General features: G+C 40.1%; 1 protein-coding gene across 2 annotated transcripts in view; it reads right to left on the bottom strand.

The window, feature by feature from the left end:
* Positions 1-14,797, bottom strand: part of sh2d3cb (SH2 domain containing 3Cb) — a 53,172-nt gene extending 38,375 nt beyond the window's left edge. Inside the window, exons 1-2 of one of the 2 annotated variants that reach the window (XM_072387231.1) lie at positions 14,648-14,797; positions 6,988-7,699 (exon numbers count right to left, since the gene is read on the bottom strand). In XM_072387231.1, the coding sequence (XP_072243332.1) occupies positions 6,988-7,699; positions 14,648-14,663 (728 nt within the window). In that variant the 5' untranslated portion in view covers positions 14,664-14,797. Of the gene's footprint in view, positions 1-5,366; positions 5,576-6,987; positions 7,700-14,647 lie in introns of those variants that run through there. The other variant, XM_072387232.1, reaches the window with a different exon arrangement.
* Positions 14,798-16,333: the final 1,536 nt, after the last annotated feature.

Raw genomic sequence — 16,333 nt, 5'->3', positions numbered from 1 at the left:
CACACTATTACTTTAATGTTTAATACACTTTCCTGATTTACATTATTATAATGCTTCTAATGATACCTTAAAAACAGCAGAAAACCACAGTTAACTTAGACCAGCCCAGCCTCATTACACAACATCTAATACACACGAGGTAGGACTGTTGGTCAGTTGAAAAGGCTATTATTCCCTCAGCCCTGACCTCCTGTTGCTGCTGCTGACCACGAGACAAGAACCCAGCCTTCATAAGACAAAAAGCTTCTCCTTAAGCTGCTAAAATGTCTGTTGTATAGATATTAATGCAAACTGGACAAACTTAGGAAATATTTTAATGTGTTTATGGTCTTCCTAAAGCTCTTACTTTTAGGTTTAGGCAGTTTTAATGTTCTTTACTTTCTAATAACTGTATCTTTATGGCTTTGGTGGGTGCAATAGATGCCTGTAGACAGACCTGCTCACACCTTTCCCTTCAGCTCGTCCTGTTTTTCAAACATGCGACACACGATAAAACTCAGGCTGGAACTAAATAGGCTGGATTATGAAAAACTATGTTTCTATTAGTATCCTACAACTTTACCGGATTAATTGCTCTGTGTTTAATACCAACTCTATTTATTCAGCGGGTTCTTTTACACAGAAAATCAACCATATTGGTGCCATATTGGGACACCAACCACAGTAAATGGGCATGTAGAAGTACGTTTATGTAAGTTTCAGGGTAAATATTGGAGAAATGGAAGATCATAGTTATAATGTAGTGAAAGAATGAGAAACTGCATCTTCTGCAGCCTTCTTACATGGATGCTTTATTTCTGTTAGATAGTGGGTGACAGCATTTAACTGGTTTCTATCTACAACTCCAACACTAGATGTCAACGATTGTTACACACTATTACTTTAATGTTTAACACACTTTCCTGATTTACATTATTATAATGCTTCTAATGATACCTTAAAAACAGCAGAAAACCACAGTTAACTTAGACCAGCCCAGCCTCATTACACAACATCCGACAGCTGCATATTTCCACAGAAGAACAGCGCAGAAGTGTGAAAATAACCAGCTTTTACGGGGCTTATTGTTTTGTACTGCGTAGAGCAGCATTCAGATGACATGGTGGCAAACCCCAGCCGTGGATTTTTCCACCTCCCAACTCTAATCATGCATTTTTAATACCTGAACGTGACGATGAGCGACAGCGAAGCAGAAATGCGAATGACCGGTTTGGATGGGCCTAAAGCTCAGGTCTGCAATAAGCCACCAGCAGTCGCTTCCTGCCTCATTAAAACGGATTTTGTGACAGTTTAATTAATGTAAAATGTGGGGAAATCACAATTTTGTGGGCATGCTTGTTATTTCCAGGAGCAGAATGGGAGGTAAAGCCGTTAGTTTTCAGGCCAGCAGCAGAAACCCTCTCTGCTTTAAGCTTAAAACGTATCTCTTTACTTTATCAATCTCTCTATTTTGACTTTTACACTAACAGGTCTCTGCTATTTGTAAATCGTTTTAATAGGTTTTGTTTTCTGTCCTTCATATGATTTCCTTTGGGTTGCAGTTGAGTGAGATGATAAATCATCACCTCAGATTTTATGATTCTGGCAGGCGAAGCTGGACTCGACCCCGTGACGTTTCAGCTGCATCTAAAGCAGCATTCAGGACAGGAAGTTCATCTCCAACTATTTTAACAATTCAGGGGTTTTTCAAGCAAAAGCACAAAATGTTTCCAGGTTTCACTCTCACAGCAGTGCACTGTATACACTGAGTTCTGCTTTCACAGCAGCAATGGACCGCTCAGCTGTTCGATGGAGCACATCTTAACTGTTTAATTAAGTGGGCCGAATGTGACAAGTCAACGTATCTTATGTCTGTTTCAATTCAATTCAGTTTTATTTATAAAGCGCCAGATTACAACAATTGTCATCTCAAGACACTTAAATAATATAGTCCAATTCAAGCCAGCTGGAATTCAATTCATTGTAATCATAATCCAATGAAATCCAATTAATTAATTTCAAAATAATCCAATTCATTCATATAGAAAAAAATAATATCCGAGCTAAGGAAACCAACAGATTGGACCGAAACTTGTCTTCAGTCCAATCTCCCGTCCTGAGCCTGAGGGACTGTGGAAAGGAACGACTCCCTTTAACAGGAAGAAACCTCTGGCAGAACCAGAACCAGGAAGAAACCTCTGGCAGAACCAGAACCAGGAAGAAACCTCTGGCAGAACCAGAACCAGGAAGAAACCTCTGGCAGAACCAGAACCAGGAAGAAACCTCTGGCAGAACCAGAACCAGGAAGAAACCTCTGGCAGAACCAGACTCAGGAAGAAACCTCTGGCAGAACCAGGAAGAAACCTCTGGCAGAACCAGAACCAGGAAGAAACCTCTGGCAGAACCAGAACCAGGAAGAAACCTCTGGCAGAACCAGAACCAGGAAGGGTGGCCATCCGCCTTTACATTTTGATATTTCTAAAAGGATAAAACAGATTTAAAAACCTCATTGACCCAAAACATTCATATTATTATATGCGATTATTTGTCCCGTTATATTCTGGACGCCTGGTTTTCACAACTGTCCTGTTAATAGTCAGATTAAAAATCTCTTTTTAACTCAACAAAATACAACTTTTTTAATTACATTTGCCTGAACCACGTTTCTGTGACGTTATGTTACTGATGATGGTACAAATCCGAATAATAAGTGAGAAGTTTTCACATTTTTGGCAGAATAAATCAGTTTGACTCATTTTAATTATGCATAGATTGGAAAATTAGAAGCATTCCTCTTCCTGACTACAAGCTGTACTGAGCTTCATATTCATCTATTCATTTCTAACTCTACGCTGTCACTTTAGGGATTAATGTTGTCATTTGATGCACGATAACAGAAACAATTTGCATGTGTCGTCAGTGGACAGGTGAGAGATCCCAGGTACACCTGTGCAGGTGTCCACACCCGTTAACAGCAGCTCCCCTCTTACTGATCTGTTCACTTATTGGTTGTCAGGAAATAGCTTTAGCGACCTCGATGGTGGCCCCAGTCATCTGTTCTTAAATGACTGGCTGGAACAACCTTTAAAGGGGAACTTTAAGGTATTTTTAAACCTGGACCTTATTTCTGGCATGAAATACGTTCATCTACTCACTGAGAACAGTTTAGTGAAAGTCGGCGTCCTTCAGAAGATATTTAGATAACTCAAGAGCCATATAACGGAGTGAACGGGGCTTAGATCGTCTAAGATCTTTAAGAAGAATGAATGAATGAACGTGTGCTATAGCTCTGTTAGCTCATAGCTGCTGTTATGAGGCTACTTGCAGCTATAGGAGAGCTAACGGAGGGATTTCTACACAGGCACTCTACTGGGACCACTTCATCCACACGCCCCCCTGCAGCACAGCTCATTCACTCCGGTAAGAACGTCCATCTTACTCAAAGTCGTCGTTCACGTTGTCAAAATCTGATAAATATCCTGCCATGTTGCACAAAACTATCAGCAGCAAACTCTGTGTGAAGTTAGCCGACTGTCACAGAGCACGGAGTGAATAAACTGTGCTGCAGGGGGGCGTGTGGATGAAGTGGTCCCAGTAGAGTGCCTGAGTAGAAATCCCTCCGTTAGCTCTCCTATAGCTGCAAGTAGCCACATAACAGCAGCTATGAGCTAACAGAGCTATAGCACACGTTCATTCATTCATTCTTCTTAAAGTATTGGTGAAATAAAGACAGATAATGCCTTATTTAGAGGCTGCATCCTCTAAGCCCCGTTCACTCCGTTATATGGATCTCCAGTTATCTAAATATCTTCAGAAGGAAGCCGACTTTCACCAAACTGTTCTCAGTGAGCAGATGAACGTATTTCATGCCAGAAATAAGGTCCAGGTTTAAAAATACCTTAAAGTTCCCCTTTAAGAGCTCTACGTTATAAGATTTTATGAAGAGTGAGTGTCCACAGGCTCAACTTTAACTGCAGGATGCATTTTTTATTGAGGCAATAAATGCAAACAGCTCAATTAGTGTTTAATGGAAAGTTAAATGTAAAATTGCTCTGTTCAAATCTGTCATTTCCAACTATTCAAATAAAACTGATTAAACAAAATGAATGATCTACCAAAAATCTCACTATTCGAGAGCTCGACTTATTCCACTGAGAGCTGAAGCTGCATGAGGGAAACAAAGCAATCCTGGCCAAAGATCACAATGTCCTTCTTCAGCGGGAGGGAAATCAAATTCTTTCTAGTGGTAGACGAAATCCAAACAAAGTCCGCATTAAAGCACTGAATCTGCTAATGTATGAACAAGCACAACTCAGACAAAACAGATAAATAAGACAAGAAGAAAGGAAGATAAATCGAGACACACACAGAGCAGCACAACACGATTAACATGCTGAACAAAGCAAGCGATGAGAACAATTTATCAGTGAGAGCAGAGCTGAGCGTCTTAAAGCAGACTTTATGGAAAATCCTAACAGCTACAACCCTTCACACCAGCTGGGGATTTAACCCAGAGAATAGTGATTTTACAGAGGATCAGCAAAAGAAGATGTTTCCATATCAGATTCCATGGTTTACAGCAGAGAATTTCAATTATAGCAAACATGTCGAGCTAATGCTTATGAATATGTTATAAAGCTTCAATGCAAAACCCTGCAGGAAAGCCTGGTGTTGGTCTCCACCACTGCCAGCTCATTTTAGAAGTATCCACCAAAGGGCAATAATGGAAATAAAGTCAATAAATAATATAAATCCTGCTTTTTCTATTCACTATCAATAACTTTTAGCTGCATTGTGACTGATGTCATTTGGTTTCTGGACAGTTTTGACACACTTTACACGGTTTTAAAGTAATGATTACCTTCTACTTTTTATACTTTATTATTAATGTTACATTTTCTATTTTCACCGTTTAAATCAGATTATTTTACTTCATGTTCGCAGTAAAGTCTGAACAGGCCGGTGTGAAACATCCAGATGTTTGACAGGTGTTGATGAGATCAGACTGAAAGCCAGACAAGCAGACTTTATCAAAGTTCTGGGCTGAGACTCCTCTTCTTATGTAACCTTCAGCCCGGTCCACATTCAGCCTCGGGTCCGGAAACCCAGCGTCTTCAAAGTCCACCAGCAGTTTTATTGGCGGCTTCGAGCTTTATGACACCAAACTAACTAAAAACACGTGTCTGTTTCCGCTTTCAACAAGTCAAAAAAAGCGAGCAGCAAATATTAATAAAAGTAAAATGCAAAATCTTCAGAGCTGATGATGATCTGTGAGGCAGGTCCGCAGATGACAGATGACTCAGAACCAGAGTAGAAAAGTTCTGCATGTCAGAGTCTCACAAATTCGCATCAAATTAAACCAGAACCCGATTTAAATTTAAACTCACCTTTCCGCCGTGTCGTCCTGCCCGCAGCGGACTGACCGGCAGCTGCCGTCCCCAGCGTCGCTCATGTTTTCCCGCACAGTCGGACACACGCACCGCTGCTGAGGGGAACCCAGCTGGAACAGGCTGGGAGCCACTGCGCATGTCCGCTACCAGTTATTTTAGTGCTTTTAGGATTTATTGTTGTAATTTGACCAAATGCTGGGCGCACATTTCAACAGCCTATCACAGAATAATAAGTCTTTTTTCCAAATGATATATTTACTTGCATAAAAAAATCTATTTTTAAAGTAGAATATGTTCAGTTATACTCAGATCTGCTGCTTTTGAAGGTGTTTTGGGTAAATACTGCGATTTCTCTGCCATTATAGTGATTTATTTCCAATATAAATTGTGATATTCTTATTTTTTAAGTTATTTTTTGTTTCTTTTTTTTATTAAAAAAACATTTCTTATAATATTTACAACACCTTAACATCAAATAAAATTAAACTTTTGTTTCATATTGGAGTAAATTCTCTGTTTTTTTTTTCATTTTCTTGTTGCCATATATATGCTCTGGCAGAATATTTTACACATTATTTTTACATATCATTATGTTATTACATTATATATTTCAATATAGACCTCACTGTTTTCTCTCATTGTTATGACTTCTCACATAAAATTAAAGACCATTTTTAAAAAAGTAATGCAAGCAACATCTCTGAATAAATTCAAGCAGAAAAAAGGCTCCAAACTCAAAGGATGAAGCAGTGTTTTGTCGACACATAACAGACAACTTAGCAAAGAAGCCATTTTAAATTGGACCTTTAGGCACTTTGTCACAAAGACATTTGTTCCCATTTCTTTAGTTGCATCTATGAGAAACAGCAAAGAAAACACAGTTTGACAGACAGAAAATAGGATTTCTGCAGCAACAAGGTGATTCCCAAAGAGCTATTAGCTGAAAACTTGGCATATCTCAGCATGGTGTGCAGTGTGTCCTTAAAACATTGAGGAAACTGGACAAGTGGAGGACAAAAGAAGAAGTGTCAGGCCTAAAAAACTATCTACAGCAGATGAACAGGATCTGAAAGTGATGTCCTTAAGAAAGAGGAAAAAATCCAGCTGTGACCTGACAGGACCTGAGAGATGCATCTGGACCTTCAGCTGATCCATCTACTGTTGGCCCAAGCCTCATCAGAAATGGTCTCCATGGAAGGGTGGCTGTCAAGAAGCCGTTCTTAAGGAAGGGAAACAGGGAGAAAAGGCTGAGCTGTGCCAAATGACACAAGAAGTGGACTGAAAATCAGTGGCAACAGGTCTTATGGAGGGATGAATCCTCCCCAGAGCCCGGACCTCAACATTATAGAAGCAGTGTGGGATCATCTGACAGAGAACGGAACAAAAGGCAGCCCACATCCAAAGAAGAGCTTTGGGATGTCCTTCAAGAAGCCTGGAGAACTATTCCTGAAGACTACTAAAGTAGTCTTTAGCAAAGTAAAGTAATGACAAATATAGTAAAAAATACTCTAAAGTTGCTGTGTCTCAAATGTCTCATGAATCGATTAAAAGCCTCAGAAAAGCTGCACAGGAGCTGAATAACCACAGCGTTCTGAAAGTAATAAATAATCTTTCTCACCTTTGACTTTGCTCTTCCTGTGAGCTGATCACAGTTTTGTTGTTTTCCTGTGCACATGTGCCGCCTCGCTGCTTCTTGATTTGGGGGGCGATGTGGTTGCGAGCCGCATCAGAGATCGGGTCCATCGGCACGTATACATCCTGTTTTGAAACTGCTGTACAACTCGCCATGATTAAAGGTTTTCTATCAGTTTCTGAAGCATTACTGCTCCCTGATGCCTCGCGGCTGGTGTCATCTGACAGCCTTTTGAGGCAGCTGTCAGGTGCTGAGGTCAAAGGTGAGGCTCGGCTGGGTGTCGGTGTGGCGGGCAGCGGCCGGGCCGAACCTGGCTGAGGCGGCTCCATATTGTTCAAACTAAGGCTGGACATGGCAGAGAGCAGGGGAGAGTCTCTGACATGTTCCCCCACCTTCCACTTGTTCTGCCCCACCCCCTCCTCCTCTGTCTTCTTCTTCGGCAGCCCCTTGCAGCTCTTCTTCTGCTTCTCACGGCGGGGCACAGTGCCAACATGTGTGTACATGTCCTTGGAGCAGGCGTAGCCGGGGCTGTGAAGGCAGGACTCCATGTCGTCCACTGACTGGTCCCCCACCGCCGCTGCTTTGGCTCCACAGAGGCTGCTTTGACTGCCATTACACTCTGGAGATGCTTTGTTTTTGGACTTCTCTGACGAGCGGCGGGAGGAGAGATTGGTGAGGCTCCCGAACCATTTAAAATCTGCAGAGGAAGAAGCAGCATATTAAGGTTCAAGCCAGTTGGAATTCAATTCACTGTAATCATAATCCAATGAAATCCAATTAATTAATTTCAAAATAATCCAATTCATTCATATGGAGCCAATTCAAAAAATAATATCCTAGCTAAGGAAACCAACAGATTGGACCGAAACTTCAGTCCAATCTCCTGTCCTGAGCCTGAGGGACTGTGGAAAGGAACGACTCCCTTTAACAGGAAGAAACCTCTGGCAGAACCAGAACCAGGAAGAAACCTCTGGCAGAACCAGAACCAGGAAGAAACCTCTGGCAGAACCAGGAAGAAACCTCTGGCAGAACCAGAACCAGGAAGAAGCAGCATATTAAGGTTCAAGGACATGTCTCTTTTTCAACAATTAATCTGTATTTACAGAGTTGCTGCTAAACAGGAAGCAAATTAATTCCTGTTCCTTTTTTTTTTGTGGCCTATATTAAATTCTTTACTGAATCTCAGCCAATCAATGAATGACCCAAAGGTGTCCATAGGTGGTGTGTCGCCATGGCAACTGGAGGCAGCTGGCCAGCGTCTCCACCTTTTCCTGGGAGCGCCGGCTCCTTCTACCACCCAGGCCCTCATGTCCTTTGTTTTCTTTTAGTTTGATTAAGTTTAACAGCTGAATTTGGTAGAATGCATTCCTGCTGCTGTTGCTCAACATTTTTTCTATTTCATCAACAGTGTTTCTATTCTATTTTTCTATTTTCTATTCTATTCTAAGTCTTTCCCGTGTGTCTTCTCTTATTTGTTGTGACCATAACAGTCTGCTGGGGAATAGGAATACAGTCATAAAGACATTCATGGTCCCCAAACCATAGATTCAGTGTGGCACAGACAGCAGTTTGCATTGAATGATATAAAATCAGATGAAGGGGCAACGGTGGGAGTTTGTGGAGACATAAAAGAAGGAAAAGTGGGTCTGAGGGTGAGTATTAACCCACCTGATTTAGACACAAAAGTCAGAATTTCCCGGCTACAAAGTGTCAAAGAGGAACCAAACCTGCCCTGAACTCATAATCCAATGTGGCTCTCCCATTCATCAATAGAAATGCCGTTTATTACCACTTCTGGCTTTTAACTAGCCCCTGTGGCATGTTTTGGAGATTAAACATGAAGTGCCAAATACATAATTCTCAAAAGCATCCTGATTAAATTATTCAACGCTGATTAACTGTGAATAAAAATGATGATTTGCTAATCCCATAAACCAACATGTTATTCACAATTTAACAAAAATATGTCGTCTATATGGGAGCAGATGTTGCTCTAAAACCTGTAAATGCCTTTCAGCCTTTCCAGATGTGCAGGTTTCCTGTTCCATAGGCACTAATGGTCCCTCTCCTCTTCGGCCTCCCAGAGACTCTGCTTCTCTTCGGTGCTGCTTTTTATACTCAGTCATCTTACTAATTAACCTATTTAGCCTCAACATGTTCCTCCAGCTGTTTCTCTTGAGTATGTCTTCCTTTTCCAGACTTGTGTCCGTGTCACAGCCTTTTCAGGCGTGTTGCTGCCATCTAATTCAGGATTTACTCATATTCTTTATTTACAATTCAAACAGCGTCTTAACTTGAATAAGGATCGTAAAATCAGTCATTGACTCCGCAGTGTTGTGAAGTCACTTGTGTTTCCTGTTCAAACAGGATTTCTCAAACTTCCTGAGCACAAAATTCTGTGTTTTACTTTTTCTGCTAAAACACAGAGGGTCGGAGCACAAATATCACTTTTAAAATTCAAAAAAAGATCTTATTATATGTATGTTATATCAGCCGAACATATTTCAGGGTCTAAAGTTCGTTATGAAACGCTCACAGTGCAGGAAATGACTGACTGATTTAAAAAGATAGCTCTCTTAACAGGGAAATACAAACTGTGACTGTCAGTCTTGGGTTTAAAAGTGAAAAAATGCAACTAAAAAACGTTTTAATTCCTTCTTATTTGGCATGTTATCAGCTGATATAATGTGCTATCACTGCTGATGCTTCATTCAGTTTAGAGATCTGACTCCCAGTCAGATGTGGTTGGACCTGATGATTAATACTTGGGGTCTTTAAGTCCCCGCTGGGACCAGCAGCTGCAAACGTGTCATTTTCATTCAATGTTGTGAAAAAACTCAAATATTTTCTTTATGTTGGAGCCATCTTAGGAATGCTTCAAGTCCTCGTCCCCCTCAAGCTTTCAGCTTTTGTTTGATTATATTTCTGCCCCGAGGACCTATTAGGCTCCGAAAACATTGACGGATGTTTGTTTCCTCAGCTGAATATGGACTTAAGATTCTGAGGCAGACGGAGGAGGATGGAGGACGTGCACAAACAAACCTTCAGGCTTTACTTACACAATGTGCTCGGTGACTCTGTGGGAATTTCCTAGTATTTCATGTACTTTGAATTGCATTTAACACCTTTTCCTGATTGTTCACCCAACAGAATTTCACCACATTCAACACAGATAACAACGTGAAGTCATGAGTAATTAAGAACCTATTTAATGACCTATTTAACAATTGCTCTGGTTTTCACGGCACATTAGAACAGTTAAAAGCATCACATGCAACCAAAGAAAATATTAATATGTTGCCTTTAATATTTACTTTCTGATGTTTTTACTTTCAGGAAGATGGTCAAATTTGAGGTCAAATACAAATATTAGATTTAATCAGCCAATAAATGGGCCAAATCAGTGGAATCTGATGAATAATCATGTTTCCAGTGGACAGAATCCTTGTTTTATCTCATCTTTTCCTTCATATTTTGACATTTTATTTGGTGTCATGTACACCCCAGATAGACTTGGTTTAGTTTAGTCTAGAGAAGTAAGAACTTCCTGGTTTGGGCTGATCAAAAATACACGATTTGGTGGTAAATATCTGCCCAGTCACCAGGAAATGAAGCATGTAGAAACTGTATGTATGCATTGAAAAACCAAGCCTGATCTCACATGAATTTCAGAGAAATGTTTTTTGATATATCGTCTGGTTTGTGTGTCCAGAACCTTAGTTCCTTTAGTTGTCACATGTTATCACAGAGCCTGTTTTAATGCAATCCTTCATGTTCACCTTAGCCACTTTGTTTTATTACCTAACCTTGAACAAGTTCTTTTGAATATCAATATTATAACAATATTTAATATCTAATACGAGTAAAAGTGCAAGGAATCAGCAACTCAATGTGAAAATACAAGAAGAAATTTAAAGTAAAGCTACGTTGAAGGACTTGATCTTAACCCTCCTCTGAGTATTTTATTCTATCATGTCCACAACCGTCCTTAATAAACAGTTTTTACTGAACTCTGGACAAAACCCATGACTGCAAATACATATATTCATAACAATTTGAGAATTTTCAACTTTTTATTAAAATAAATAGTCTTATAAATAGTTCCTGTGACATTTTCTCCCCATTTTAGTTCATTAAAGTGATTCACTTTAAGAAAACATCACTTTAAAGCATAATTTAACTGCCAGCATTGTATAAAGTTAGCTTAATGTGTGTTATGAGAGATAACAATTAACTTTCCAACTGGTAAATGGGAGCATGTCACTGCCAGAGGAGACCATTATCCACACAATCTGCATGGGCAGAGAGTGTAATCAGAGGACTCTGGTAGCTGGCAGGTTGTGTTTTATTGGTCTTATTTAGACAAAGTGAAACTGAATGCATTGGGCGGCTGAGTAGATAATTATAACTTTGTTTGCACAGAAAAGACCTTAAATAGAAATCGAAACATGTACCCAAACTGGTACAACTGTCACATTGTGGTAATAATGTTTAAAGATCAAAGTTAGAAAACCAGCTTAATTCATTTGAAGACTGATGAAAACTTTCAAGTGGCCATGAAACAGCTTTTGGACTATTTGTGTCTTTGTAATGAATGTTTTAAGTTCAAATAGAGGTTCGGGGCTCTGCTTTGCTCTGATTGGTCAGCTGCAGTGGCCTGATCAGGCACCACCAACCACTCCACATCAGCTCTGCTGAAATTTAAAATTCAGGAAAGTGGTTTACTGGATGCACTTAGTTCACAGCCCTGTGGGTAGAACTGTCCAGAAATAACACTTAATCTAATGAGCTATGATTAGAGCGGTACGGTGGTGGCAGCATCATGCTGAGCATGAGCCTCAGAAACGGGTTAGAACTGGGGGAGGATCGGGGTCAACTGAGACTGGGACACAGGTCCACCTGATGTGGACAGTCAGCACATTGCATTGGACCACATTCACATTGCTGGAGAGGCTTCAGAATGAATATCTGACAGACTTAAACCTCCATAACATCATAACACCTGCAGATAGCAATTAAGATGCTTCCCATCCAATCAGAGAAAAGAGGTTTGTGGGCTGTCTGGGGCGACTCTTATTCAGCAATAACCAGATTAGCACTTTAATCTTCTGAATGCTGATCATGGTTTTAACTTTGTACCCATTTTACCTTCATATTCTTGTTCAACCAATCAGTCAACCAGTCCTCCGGCTGCATCCATAGAGCCAAATTAGCTGGATGAGAATTAAAAGAGGTGCTTTAGCTTTAGCTTTACGCATCTTATCAAGAAAAAGCACAGCACACGCCCCATAATTTCATCTCAGTTGATGAAAGCTTTCACAAAACTGAAAAACAAGAACACGAAATTCACTCAACTGCCTCTTCAGAAGATGAATATATGCACATATTAACAAAACTGTGTGAAATGTGCTTATTTTTGAGTCGTTATAGGTGAAGTTTTTCTGTAAAATTTAAATATTTCATCAAACATCTGTTAAAAACTGTTTTGATACCAATAAAAACAGCCTTCAGCTGCATCTTATTTTCAATCACTGAACAGCTACCGAGTCAAACAGCAGAAGAAGAGACGCACAGTGAGCTGTTGTCCTTCCAGCAGACACTCGCTGTCTTTTCTTAGCTGAACTCCCTTCAGGCTGCACAGAGACGCATCTATTCTTCGTTTACAATCCACCAAAAGCACGTTTGTGGAGTGGAACAGTGGACAAAGAAACAGTGGACACAGGGAGACAAGCGTCAATGCATCACATTCTTTTATGGGATGACACCAATACACTTGCATCAGCCTCTTTTCTCTGACTTATCAGATACCACAACTCGGTTTGTACTAGTGCTTAACTACCTTTTAAATGTACTCATTTTATTCTATAATATATTGTCTGTACATAATTTAAACAGGAAGCTGTATAGATTGAATGTGTTTTATTCCCAGCTACAGTATTAACCCGACTCGGGTGCATGTGGGTCATGAGCAGCAGTGACAGATGACAGTAAGTCAAATAAAGTGGGGATTAGTCAGCATCTTTCCAGGAAGTCTCACCAAGACCAAGAGCTGATCATTCTGGTTTAAATCGGTTCGTATTTTCTTTCAGCTTTTCAGACATTTTAAATTCTCTGAGGACTTCAAAAGGAAAGTGTCTAAACCAGACTTAGACAGATGAATCCATGGGTTCGTCTCCAGCAGGTTAGACTGTAACGTCCTGCTCACTGGGCTCTAAACGGGCCGTAAGACAGCTGCAGGACATCCATATTAGTCCAGAGCTCAGGTCTCTGCTCTGGCTTCCTGTGGCTTGGAGAATAGACTTTAAAACAGTTCTGCTCGTGTTCATCTCTCACATGTTGGAGCCATATGAACCAGCTGGGACTCTGAGGACTTCAGGGAGGCGTCTCCTGCTGGTGCCCAGAGTCAGGACTAAAAGGTGAGGCTGCCTTTCAGCTTTATGCTCCTAAAATCTGGAACAGTCTCCAAGAAGATGTGAGACAGGCCTCAGCTCTGTTTAAATCCAGGCTGAAAACAGTTTATTTATCTGTGCATATGACAACTGAAAGTATTTATCTGCACTCTTCACTTTTAATCTAATTAATCAATGATTATTTTGATGTTTTCTTGTGATTTTATGCAGCTGTAAAGCACTTTGAATTGTGCTCTACAAATAAACCTCAATAACATAAAGCAAACTTCCTTTAATCGCAGTTGACAGATCAGCTCTGCAGGATGTAGCTATGAATGGACCATGTTTGCAGGTCATGTCATTGCGTAATCATGTCTCTCCTTAAGGTGAGTTTGAACACTCTTTGCTCTGTAATAAGACGCATCTTCAGCCTGGAAAAACCAATGAGTCAAGGAGAAAATGTCAGAATCCACCTGTGCATTTCCTGTAGATTGATGCATCATTAGCAGGCTTGTGCAGAACGTAACAATCTTTTAATCTGAATCAGGTGTGTTGAAGCAGGGAAACGTCTAAAACCTGCAGGACAGCGGCCCTCGGGGACCGAATTTGGACATCCCTGCCTTAGAGTCCCTTTAACCGGCTAATATTAGTGAAGTCTTTGACTTTTGTGTGAAAAATTAAAGTCCTAAAACATGATATGGTCTGAAGTCTTTGGTTTGGGTTAGAGAGCTGATGGCCTGGTTTTGGATGTGACTTTGAACCAGGTTTTTCTTCCCCAGTGTCTGTCCTCCTGTTTCTAACTATTTTAACCTCCTTCTGACCCTCTTTAACTTGTTCTGTTGGCTCACTCCTGCGCTGCATCTCTTGGCACATTGGCTGTTTTCTTTCATACATTCACAGTCTGTTTGCTTATCCTTTCATTCATCATCTGCCTTTTAAAGTTTTTCAATGCCTTGATTCAGAAGTTTTGTGCTGGTCTGCCTTCAATGTGTTTATTATTAAACAGCAGCTACACAGATTCATCGTTTGAAGGTCTCCTTCTAAAAGTTGGAAGGATGAAAAAGCTATATTCACAGTTTTATGTCATGTAAAGCGTTACGTCATCATGCAGCATGCTTACATTTAATGTCTTCAGCATTTAGCTTCTACTACAGCAGCTTGAAATAAAGGTAAATAATTCGATTTAAGTGACACAAACACAGTTATTCTTAAATAAAGTCCGTCTGTTGCTTTACATGAAACCAAACAGAACTTACTTAGCTTTTTGCTCATGGCTCACAGGTGGAATATCCTGGTTTCCTGGTGTGTCTGTACATATAAAACGGTCTTAAAGACAACGTCCTCCACTTTTTCCTGCTGTGTGATAATGAGCCGCATGCTCTCTACTCAGAGCGAATCTGCTTCCTGTCTTCTGGACTCAGCGGAAGTGTTGAGGGGTACATTTCAGAACAGTTTCATCTCAAGTTGATGCAATATGGTGACAAAACTTTCTTGCGCCACTCTGGAAATGTATCTGCAGGAGTTAATGTCTCAGATTTCCCTTTGATGGCAAAGAAAGAAAGTTTTCACTTAAAAACAAACTGAAACTGACCTAAATTTAACGCACACGCTCCGTCGGTGCTGTGAAAAAACACCAAAAGCACGAATATATGTATATCATTTAGGGGTTTCTTATCTAACTTACTCTGTTAACTGATTGTTTAAGTAGATTTGAGCTGCCTACATCACTTTTTTTCTGTTTTTTTAATGAGATGAATCCACCCTGAGAAGCTTCACTGCATTCTTTAACTGTATATATATATATATAATTTCTGGCTCTGGGTTCAGAGGAAGAGACAGTTTGTGTACAACATAAAGCCTCCTTTAGGAAGGGAATCTGCAGTTTTAGGAAATACTCTGACAGACGTGTGAATGACTCATCCTGTTTCACACTTCATTAAAGAAAATCCCGTTTTTATCTGCCTTGACATCCGCTTCCTCTGTGTTTTGTTTAATTCTCTTTAAGTTAAACTTTATAAATCAATCTCCTGCACAAATAATGCGATCCGATATTCCAGACGAGTCCCTGAGTAGTTACAGCAAATCTGCACATTAAGGAACATTTGTTTTATGTATGAAGGATGTTGAAGCTGGGCTGCAAAGCCCCTGAACCTGATGAACCAGGTGGAAAATGTTCGAGGGCTTCTCACTGTAACTTCAGCAGGTTTTCTGGTCATCTTACATTTGAACACAACTGGTCTGCAGACAGATAAATGCTGGCAGAAAGTGTTTTTCAGTCTCTCCTCAGCTGCGAAACATGCCTGATTCCTATGCTTCTGAGTGAACCTCCCAGAAGGTGTATGATCTTTGATGTGCTCGGTTCTTGTCCTTGGATGCCGTCTTACATCAGTATGGGCTTGATAGTAATATATAATTCACAGAAGAAGGGAGTTTTACACAGATTTGCAAGAAGGGAGGAAAAAAACAAGCCAATTATAAACCAGTTCAAAAGCATTGAAACTACACACAAGACAAATTTTAGTTCCTCTTTCAGGTCAATAACTCACTGGGTGGAGCTCAGCTTTAAGACAAACTGCTCCCAATCTCACCGAAGTGGAGCTTAAGGGACAACAAGAGTCCTCATTAACTTAAAACTGAAGCTTAAAGACATGTTTGATGCAAAATAATCTGATCTGTGAATATCACAGAAGTAAAACCCTTTGAGAGAGGAGGAAAAAACTATTTTTTTAAAGATAAAAGTTTGAATCTGTTATTTTTTAAGGTTATGCAGCTACTCATTTTCTTATATCATGAGCTTTTTTTTCCAAAGGAAACTGCAAATGAGAGGTGAAACAGCATTAAAAACCACAGATTTTATAAGAAAACTAAAAGATTTGATAAAGGGAGACGACGTGTTTACCAGCTGTTACATAAAGGAATGGACCGCGGATTTATGGGGAAAT

The sequence above is a fragment of the Leuresthes tenuis genome, unplaced genomic scaffold (genome assembly GCF_036924035.1).
Source record: "Leuresthes tenuis unplaced genomic scaffold, fLeuTen1.0.hap1 SCAF_6, whole genome shotgun sequence".
Taxonomy (NCBI): Eukaryota; Metazoa; Chordata; class Actinopteri; order Atheriniformes; family Atherinopsidae; genus Leuresthes; species Leuresthes tenuis.
Note: the sequence above shows the minus strand (reverse complement) of the source record. Positions and strands in the feature narration are given on the sequence as shown.